Raw genomic sequence first — 10,896 nt, forward strand, 5'->3', positions numbered from 1 at the left:
GTTCAAAATAAAAATTAAAAAAAAAAAAAAGAGATATGGAATTACAATTACTTGCACAGTTCTTCCAGCAGGTATAATATGGACCACGATTAAAAGCATTTTTGTCTGCTAATGATTTTAAAATTTTAATTTTCCCAGCTTTAATTACAATTAATACATTAAAATAAACTGAGACTTTCAACTGGCAGTTTCTGTTGTGTTCTCTATGATCTTCCTTCTAAAAGCTCATTACAATTTAGAGATGAAAGAGTGTAACATCCTTGAAAACCAATGCTGAGGAACAGTGTTGTCAGACTGAAAGAGTTTACTAGACATAATGCACTGAAAAGATTATGCCAGCTTCTACATTTGACATGGGTAAGTTAAAATCCACCTTGAACCAGTTTGTGAGACGAGTGAAACTGGGAAAGCATAAAGGGATGCCTGCTACCAGCCAATCATTACAGAAATTAAATAAAATTCCAAAAGAAAGATGGATCCATTTAAAGTCAATACTCTAGTACCTGGAGCTGGACTAGGAAGACTGGCCTGGGAAATAGCTATGCTAGGTAATGCTTGTCAAGGAAATGAATGGGAGTTTTATGTTCTCTTCTTCCTTTGTACTAAACAGATGTTCTGAAATAAATAGACACTTAATCCCTGGATCCATCAGTTTAGCAATAACCAGAAATCAGCTGACCAGATTCGACCCATCTTTTTCCCAGATATTGAGCTGTACAGTCTTCCTCTAGGCTCTAACTTTTCTAAGACAGCAGGAGATTTTCTGGAGATTCACTCAGAATGTTATACTTGGGGTTGTATTGCCACCTGTTTCTTCATAGACACAGCTCATGATATAATTGATTATACTGACACACTGTGGAAAATACTCAAGCCAGGTGGAATTTGGATAAATCTTGGTCCTCTGCTGTACCACTTCGAAAATTTGGCAAATGAACTATTCACAGAATTGAGCTATGAGGATATAAAAAATGCTGTTCTACAGTACAGATTCCAGGTAAGAGGTGAACAAAGAATCTGCATTACCAACATATACTGTGAATGATCTCTTTACGATGAAATACTGTGTGTCTTGTTTGTGGTCTGTAAGCCACAATGATTTGAAGTGATATCATCTGGAAAAAAGTTTAATAAGATCAAATACTGAAATAAACAACTCAAAATCAGCTATCAGCTAATCAGTGGCACCTTCTTATTCCTGACAAAGTTTAGAAAGAGTATCTATTTTCTTAATAACTTCTATTGCTCTTTCCCCCCAAAGATATACTATGCCATGCAGATTTCTGCTACATAAGTAAAATGGAGGAAATATCTTCAAATTAAAAAATATAAAGAAAAGACAAGCCTAGGAACCAATGTGGTAACTTCTTGTATGTTACTAAGTAATTTCTGTTCACATAAGAACACATATAACACTATTTATCATAATAATAACAACCCTTGATTTGTTATTTGGATTTCTCAGATAGAGTCTCACACTGTAGTGCAGGCTGGCATTGAATTCATGGCGATCCACCTGTCTTAGCCTCCTGAGTGCTGGAATTACAGATGTGTCTGACCATGCCCAACTTCCTCAAATTATGTTAATTATATTTTATGGCAAAAAATTTAAATTAACCATCTACAGTTTGAAGGTAAATTACCATAATGTGAATGTCCACTTCTCTCTTTGAAAGCAGCTCCTGAAGAAGTTCAATTGCATCTGGCTGCCACACATTCCCAACCTGTGTGGGATTGACACACTCAGAATCTTTTACATTTGCAAAGTGAGACAGTACAGAAGATATCATGAGTATATGATTAAAGTAGACCTTGAAAATTAATAATTTGGCCAAGTTTTTCTCTATAGTACTATAAATATTTTATGCTTTAAAACATGTATTTACACCAAAAACAAAGGTCACATTTAAAATGGCTAATGTGTGTGTGCACTGCCTCCCCAGTACCTCTGGCACATACTTATTGGGATGTGGGGCTATGTGAAGAGCCATCTTCAGGTGGCTCTTCTGTGCCCAGAAGGTCCTTTGGATAGGTACAGTATAGTGGATATTTTGAGTACAGTATCACAAGGGTTTTGAGACCAGACAAGCTAGCTAAATTACTCAATTCTAGAGCCACAGAAACAGTATGGCATAAATTCACTTTTTGCCACTAAGTTTTTGCTTTGTTATGCAACAAGAGATCATTAATATAGCACTTAATTTGATACAATTTTTTTTTTTTTTGTGGTACTGGGGATTGAACTCAGGACCTTATGCTTGCTAGGCAAGCGCTTATTCTACTGAGCTATCTCCTCAGCCCTTTTTTTGTATTTTTAGGGAAGGGTCTACAGGGTGTTCAGGGTCTCCCTACTAGATAGGACTTGTAATGATCCGCCTGTTTACAGACTCCCAAGAGCTGAGATTACAGGCGTGTGCCATCAGGCCCAGTCTCAAACGCTGTCTCAGCGTGCCCTGGGGTCAGGGCCGGCACGGCACGCCCAGGGATCAAACCCCCAGCCCCTGTGCCTACTTGCAGATGCTTCAATCTGCTGAGCTTTTTTTTTTTTTTTTTTGGCACAATACTGAGGATTGAACTCAGGACCTAGCACTTACTCTAATGAGCCATCTCCTCAGCCATTGCTGGGCTATTTGGCCGGCCCTTCTTTAATCTGATTTTAAGATTCAAATTTTACAATCTTAAATTGGGTCTGGTGGTGCACACTTACAATCCCAGGACTTGAGAGGCCGAGGCAGTACGACTGTCATGAGTTCAAGGCCAGCCTGAACTGCGTAGTAAGACTCCCAACTCAAAGTTTACAATTTTATACCATTTCATCTATGAGATTATATTGCTTTATTTACTTAGATATTTTATATATCTTACCATAATTTTGTAGTTTTCTTTATGAAAGCCCTTTAGCTGTTTAATAAAACTGGTTTGCCAGTACTATTTTTGTTGCAATGGAGAGATTTAACCTTATAGTTAAAAAGTTAATTTAAAATAAAAAATTTAGAACAATATTTCAAATTAATCATCCCACACATTATGTACTCACTGGTATAGTATGATACAGTTGACAAGGAATACAAAACTGGGGTGTATCAGGATATAGCAAAATGGGGTAAAGGTGACACTGTGGAATCTTTTCAGTGAATCCATGATCTAAATATTGTACCTGAAACAATACAAATAAAATTTATGGTTAAAATGTATTATTTACTCAAAAGCTAGGGGAGATAGGAATGGTGGTGCATGGCTAGGCCCCACCTGGGTAACTTATGATACCTTGTTTCCAAATAAAACACTTTTAAAAAGGGTCAGGATGTAGCTCAGTATGAAGGCCTTGGATTCAATCTCAGTACTGACAAAGAGGGACAGGGGGAGAAGTCTCACAAAGATCTTTTTTTATTTTTTTTTTTTTGTAGAACTGGGGATTGAACTCAGGTCCTTGCACTTGCCAGGCAAGCACTTATTCTACTGAGCTATCTCTCTGGCCAGAAAAAGATAATTTTTGATTTAAAAATTTTCCAGAAAAAGGGAACATTCTATCCCATATTACATAGTGTGAAAACATTTTCTTTTTTTTTATTTATCTAGTACAGGGTCTTCACAGTCTCACTACACAGATCAGACTGATTCTCTTGTTTTCAGCCTACCAAGCACACAGGGCGTGGCACCACCTTTTTATTTTTATTTTTTTGGGGGGACTGGCTCAGGCTGCCTTAAGGGTAACACCCAGTCTCAATCACTGTCTCAGCATGCCTCAGGAGGTGAGGCCTGCATGGCACACAGCAGATGGAATCCTGGTCCCTGTGCCTGCCTAGCAGGCTCTTTAGTCTGCTGAGCTATCTGGCTGGCCCAATATTTTCTTGTATTAGCCTATAAACAAAATTTCAAAATACTCTTTGCCTTAGCCTAATAAACATATCAATTCTTCCCTCTCCCAGTCTCTGGTAGTCACTATTTTATATTTGGATCAACTTTTTAAGCTTTTTTTTTTTTTTTTTTTTTTTTTTTTTTTTTGCAGAACCGGGGATTGAACTCAGGCCCTTGCACTTGCCAGGGAAGCGCATATTCAACTTAGCCACCTCCCCAGCCCAATGTTTACTTCTTAACACAGCTCAAGGGTAGACCCTGAAAGATAACAGGTTAAAGAATGACAAATTCATTATGTATACTTAGAATGTAATGTGGCCATAGGGAATAATAAAAGGTCATGATTAAACTATGTAAATACTTATAAATCTGTGAAACAGATACTCTGACAATGAGATAAATGTTTCTAGAAGGTCATTTTACTTGTTTGGACTCTATATAGGAAAAGCTCATGAAATGTGATCATTTGATGTGTACCGAGTTTCAGCTCACTTTTGTAATGAAGAAAAGGGCAGAGATTATTTGAGACTACAAATGGAAAAAATATGAAAAGTGACCCACCTTCATGTAAATTTTTGAATCTGTAAGTATCAAGGTATTTAAATCTTCAGACAAATCTGAAATCATTTTATTTCTACTGGGACCAGTTGACAGTTCAGAACAAAATCATAAGACTTTGATGTTTAGAAAACAGATGCTGGGATATGAACTACAACATCACTACCTCCTGACAGGGGGATGTTGGCAGGTCACTAAAGCTAAACTGAAACTTACTAAAACAAAAATAATTTGTGTCTAGGATAGATATAAACCAACTATAAAGTATGAATACTCATATGTGAAAGAAGCTGAAAAATCCTAAAATGCATGTAACTAACTGGTGTCATCAATGAACAGTAAAGAAACTCCTGTCCAAGTAGAAACAAAAGCTGTCCTCTCCCTTCAATTAAAACAAACTTTAAAGTGATAAAAGATAATCTCAAAGATACCAGGTTAAAGAATGTGTCTAGGATAGATGTCCAATTAAAAGTATGAATGACTTTACTTCTTATATTTCGTTTTTATACTTTTCTGCTGGTTGGTTAAGACCAAGGTAAAGCAGGACCTATGCAACAAGAGTTGTAGCTTTTGGGTCTGAGAAGGTCAGTGAAATCCCCTCAGGATTTATCCTGAGATCCTGTACCTCAGCTTGTAGAACCTTTGTCAGTGTCAGCCATGTGGATGAGTCACGGCCATCTCTTGGCCAATGTACTCTCTGTGAAAGCCTGAGAGAATGTTTTCTCTCCATGTGACTCTCCTTAGAAGTAAAGCCATGCTGTTATGTTGAGCTGTAGGGGACGCAGGTCAACAATTTCTGACACTGCCAGTGAAGCGCAAGACCCAATACTATTATGGAGTACTTGACTCTTTTAGAATATTTTGCTGAATTAACACACCTATAATATTCAAATAACAGAACAAAAAAGGGGATACAGATGAATGTCCATTTTGTATCTGTGTATTCAAAATGTTTAGGACAGATATATAGTTATATTTTCTTAATGAATAGAGGGATTTGTTCTAATAGTGTTTGTAAATAGGATATCATATCCGCATCTTGTACAGCAATTAACCACTAGGAAGAATGTATGCAATGTGTTAATTATTGCAACTGTCCTACCAATTTGTTTTGAAACTGTCTCATTGCTATTTGTTTCTCAATAAAATTATGAAAAAAAAAGTATGAATGAAATCTGATGAAATGTCATTAAATTTGTTGCTTTACTTAGTAAATACAGGTATTTTTATATATTCATTTTTCAATGCATGTGGTTGTTTTTACTTACTCTGAATGAAATTTGAGTGCTACCCTACTGTTCTGGAAAGGTAAACTAGTCCTTACTCTGAAAAACATAGATGAGCCCTAAGCAAGTTTACTGAAGAGCCTTTTTTTTTTTTTTTCTTTTTCGGTACAAGGTCTCACTATGCAGCTCAGACTTGAAGTGATCCTCCTGCTTTCAGCCTCCCCAGCACTGGGATTACAGGTGTGCACCACCATGCCAGGACTCGGTTGCTAGCTCAGTGTGTCCAGGGGTGGTGCTGGCGTGGCATGCAGTATCAGGGATCGAACCCCAGTCCCTGCATTTGCCTAAGCAGGTGTTTAGTCCACTAAGCTATCTCGCCAGCTTTTACAGAGCTGTTTAAAATATATGAAAATAAGAAACATTGTACAACTAAGTTTATTACAACTTAGGTATCACTGGACAAATCTCTACATGGGAATATTCAGGTTACTAACTGTATTTGAAAATAAAAATTAAGATCCTTATTGAAAAAAGTAAAGTGCATTTGACTGATCCTCCTGTATGATCAAATGATTATTTTGGCTTTTTTTTTTTCCAGTTAGGGATTAAACCCTGGGGCATTATATCACTGAGGTACATCTTCATTCCCTCCCCTTTTCCTCCAACTCTATTTTTTTTTCTTTTTGCAGAACCAGGGATTGAACTCAGACCCTTGCACTTGCCAAGGAAGCACTTATTCTACTGAGCCATCTCCCCAGACCCGCAACCCTATTTTTAACCATGCTTTCACATGTAAAGATTTTTTTTTTCTAAATGTATTTGATACAGGGTCTCACTACACAGCTCGGAGTTGTAGTGATTCTCCAGTTTTAGTCTCCTCAATGCTGGGATTACAAGCATGTGCCACCACACCCAGTCTTGGTGGCCATCTCAGCAAGCCTGGCACAGCATGCAGTACTGGGGATTGAACCTAAGTCCTTGCACTTGCCTATACAGGTGCTTAGACCACTGAACTGTCTCCGTGGCCCATGTGTAAAGACTTTTAAAAGCTGTTCAAGGGTCTGGGGAGATCGGCGGTGCAGTTTAAGTGCCTGCCTGCCAAGTGCAAGTACCTGAGTTCAATCCAGAACCCTGAGCGTGCTATGTTGGCTACCAAAACTGGACAGGACATTCACTATGAGTCTGAGCTTCGTAGCAAGACCCTGTGCCAAATAAATAAATGAATGAACGATTAAATAGAAACTGTTAAATGCTCTCGCATTCAACCCAAATAGTTGCAAAAGAATTTCAGACTCACCCTGATAGTGCCGCCCACAACTTCGATTACTTTGCCTCGATACCACATAGTGTCAGATCCTCTCACTGCACAAGGTTCTCCCTTCTTCCAGAAATAAGGTTCCAGAAGACCCAGGCATTTTAAAGTACTCTGAATCTCATTCATCATTTTTAGTAGCTCGAATTCTGAGTAAAATATTAAAAGTAGAAATCACTTGGGAAAACTGCCTACCACTTTTCAAAAAGGCATGATTAATCTAATAATTTCACAATTTAGGTAATATAAACAATTACAACCAGGCTCACAATAGATCTCCCATAAAAATTTGATCAGTACCTTCTACATCTTAAAGCATATCAACAACTATCCTAACATTGAGAATATGAACACTATAAAGAGCTCTAAATATATACCAAGGGGCAGGGAGATAGCTTAGTAAAATAAGCACATACCTGATAAGTGCAAGGTCCTGAGTACAATCCCTGGTACGACAAACAAAACAAAACAAGCCAAATAGTCTAATATAAAAAAACTACCAATTTAAGAGGCCAGTTTGACAACATGCCCTGATAAAATAGAACACAAGTCATGTGTTACTTAATGTTTACTGTACAATGTTGAGGCTATAGTTTAAATTTGTTTCTTTGTTTTTTGGAAACAGAGTCTTGGTAGGTAGTGCAGGCTGGCCTCAAACTTGAGGCAATACTTCTGCCTCAGCTGATATTACAGGCATGGGCTACCATGCCAGCTAAAATTCTAACTTTGCTCTTGACTTTAATGCCATCTTCTTAGAAACTTCTGCGTCATGAGAGCCAAGTGGAGGGAGAAGCAAATGCACAGACTGAAGTGTAAAGAAAGATGAGACAGAGGTCCAAGTAAAATAGCTTGTACATCCATGGAGACCAAAAGAACAGAAATAAAGAATGCTGGAGGCTGAAATGCTGCTGCAAGTTTTGGACTGTATGCTGTCTAGAATGTCTCAATGGATTAGAACTTCATTGCCATCTGATTGCCAAGACCACCTCAAAGAGAGATCTACCTGGTTCAAACTAGGCAGTCTCCTGTTTTTTTGCCCTGGGCCTGTGGCATTCTGGACTACTTCTGTTCTTGCTTTTGGCTAAGTGTAAAGCATGTACAATAAATCATCTCTTCTGTGTTATCTGAAGAATCAAAGAAAAAATTCTAACTTTACTTTTCAAGTGGCTCATTATTTCCCAGACTATATATACCTTTAACTGAGACTCTGGAAAATTTTTTTGCCAATATCAGTTCCCATCCCAGTCCTACTTCTTTGAGTTGTGTCTTAGGTAGCTCCTTTACCTCCATGCACTTCAGTTTATTCTTCTTAAATTGGATAAAACAGCATTTTACCCAGATTATCCACTCTGCAGGAGGACTAAGTGCAAAGCATCTAGCACACTGCCGGCCACATATGCAGTGGCATGTTAAGTCCTGGACTAAGTACAGTTACTACAGGCAAACATGGTTCATTTTGAGAACAGCCAACTACACAGATTTATTTCAATTTTTGAATTAGGACACAGTAGTTAGGAGACCAATGAGGGGAGGAAGTATCAGTAAGTTCACAGCTTTCATACCCTCATTGGCAGGTGGTCATGCCTGAGCGCTGCGGCCACATGAGTGATGATACACTATTGTGGACTGGCCCAGGATGTAGTCAGGAAGTCTTTTCCCTTAAGCCTGAGAACTTAGGAAGCACCTGAGTCTTCTGAAAGAGGCCTGAGTCACCAGACATATATTGTGACTTTTCTTCTCGTCTTAAATACACAGAAATGTTTGTGTCAGTTTTAGATACCTCTAACCTTGTATAAATGTCAGGTCTTCTCAATAAAATTAAAAAAAAAATCGATCCCCCAAATTCAAAGACCCAATCCAAAAATGGACATCTAAGATGAATACGCACTTCTCAGATGAAGAAATACAAGTGGCAAATAAATATATGAAAAATATTCAGCCTCATTTGTCATTCAGGGATGCAAATTAAAACAACAGTGAGACTTTATTTCACTTCAGAAAAAATGGCTATCATTAAGAAATCAACCAATAAAAAAAATACCAGAAGGGATGTGGGGAAGAAAAGAAAAAACCCTTCTTCACTGTTGGTGGGAATGTAGACTGGCACAAACACTTTGGAAATCAGTAAGGAGGTCCCATTCAACCCAGTTATTCCCTTCCTGGATATCTTCCCAGTAGAATTAAAATGTCAAACCACAGATACATGTGCATATATGTTGATGGCAGTACAATTTATAATAGCTAAATCTTGGAAACAACTCAAATGTCCATCAGTGGAGGAATGGATAAAGAGATGTTTTTGTACAATGGCATACTACTCAGACATAAAGAAGGATATACTCGAGACTTTTATAGGTACATGAATGCAACTTGCGACCATACTTGTAAGCGAAATAAATCAGATTCGCATATGTTAAAAAAATGTCAAGTCTTGTAACTCTGGATCCACTCCTACACTTCATTTAGTCCCAGTGTGGGGAAAATAAGGGAGATATGTGGCAAAGGGCAGGTCACTTTGTGCTAAGATCTATGGATGTTAGCAGGCTTTGGAAGCTATCTGTATTGCCCTCCCTCCTTACTGAGACAGTACTTGGGACAGGCAGGTCATCACTGGAATGGTTTAAGTGCTACATTCTGCCAACTACATGCACCACTGCTGTCCTATGGTGTGCAAGAAAACAGAGCACCAAGATTTCTACATATTCAAGAATTTCAATGCTTATAAATACACACATGTATTAGCACAATGGGAGGACAAAAAAAATCCTTGTAGCAACTTTGACATACCATGATAACACAAGTCCAGTGGCTTTCTACTAACTGGTTGATTACAACTCTCACTCCTTTACTGTTGTTGAATTTCGCTGTTATTCTTCCAACCATGTGGAACTTGTTTTAGTTATCCTTATTTTTGAATGATTTTTTTATTCTCTCCTAATGTTTCTAACTCTAAAAGAGTATATAATTTTAAAAATCTGTGTCTATATGTACCTATCCACATTTTCAAGGCCACTGGAATCAGAGTGTTTCTCCAAAAATCTTTCCAGTTTCAGGAGTTAAAGAACCAAGTAAATGATAGAAGCATAGGAAAGGAGACAGGCTCTGCCAAATTTTGAGTGCTGTGGATCGACAGTAAATTGTGCACTCAGGGTACAGAAGGGCACAGGCTACCTAAAGAGAAAAACTCTAGTACTGGGTGCCAAGATAGCCAGAGCACTAAAAGAGAACAGAAAGCTCATAAATAACTCATGTATATATAGAAACTTGTGCTTTTCAGTACTGGATATAGAATGCAAAGGCACTCTAACACTGAGCTACATCTACTCTCTTCCACTTATTCTCCCTCTCATCCTCTTATTTTTCTTTTCTGACACAGGATCTACTGTACATTCCATGCTGGACTTGAACTCAAGATTTTTCCCGCTATACCCGCAAGTGCTGGGATTATCGGGGTGTACCAACATGTCTGGGCTTTACTTTTAATTAATTATCTGTTTTGTAGTACTGGGAATCAAATTTAGAGTCTTAGCACCCTACATTCCCAGTGCTTTAAAAATTATTTTTATTTTTATTTTTTTGTGAAAGAAGGTCTTACTAAGTTGCCAACTTGCCCAGACTGAGTCTGAATTTGTAGTCCTAATATCTTTATCTCCTACAGTGTTGGGATGATGTGTGCCACCATGCCAGGCTTTAATTTAAGACATGATCTTGCTAAATTACCCAGAGTGGCCTTGAACTTTAAGAAAAATTGTTTTTATTAATTTTAATGAGAAAGAAATAGCAATGAGACAGTCTCAAAACAGGTTAGGACAGTTACAATTATTAATACATTGTATACTGTCTTCATAGTATTCACAGTTCAAGATGCATATATCTCTTATCTAATGATACATCTTTCTTCTCATTGAACTAAGAGAAAGTAGCTGTATATCTATGCTATTT

The 10,896-nt window shown here is 37.7% G+C and overlaps 1 protein-coding gene and 1 pseudogene across 1 annotated transcript in view; one reads left to right on the forward strand and one right to left on the reverse strand.

The window, feature by feature from the left end:
- The window catches only part of Rnf17 (ring finger protein 17), a 228,465-nt gene that overhangs the window by 23,960 nt on the left and 193,609 nt on the right, over positions 1-10,896 (reverse strand). Inside the window, 3 exon segments of the mRNA XM_004639411.2 lie at positions 1,644-1,724; positions 3,038-3,157; positions 6,940-7,103. Coding sequence (XP_004639468.1) covers positions 1,644-1,724; positions 3,038-3,157; positions 6,940-7,103 — 365 coding nt within the window.
- On the forward strand, positions 36-1,099 carry LOC105743262 (annotated as a pseudogene).

This window comes from Octodon degus, unplaced genomic scaffold, assembly GCF_000260255.1.
Source record: "Octodon degus isolate 3935 unplaced genomic scaffold, OctDeg1.0 scaffold00111, whole genome shotgun sequence".
Lineage (NCBI taxonomy): Eukaryota > Metazoa > Chordata > Mammalia > Rodentia > Octodontidae > Octodon > Octodon degus.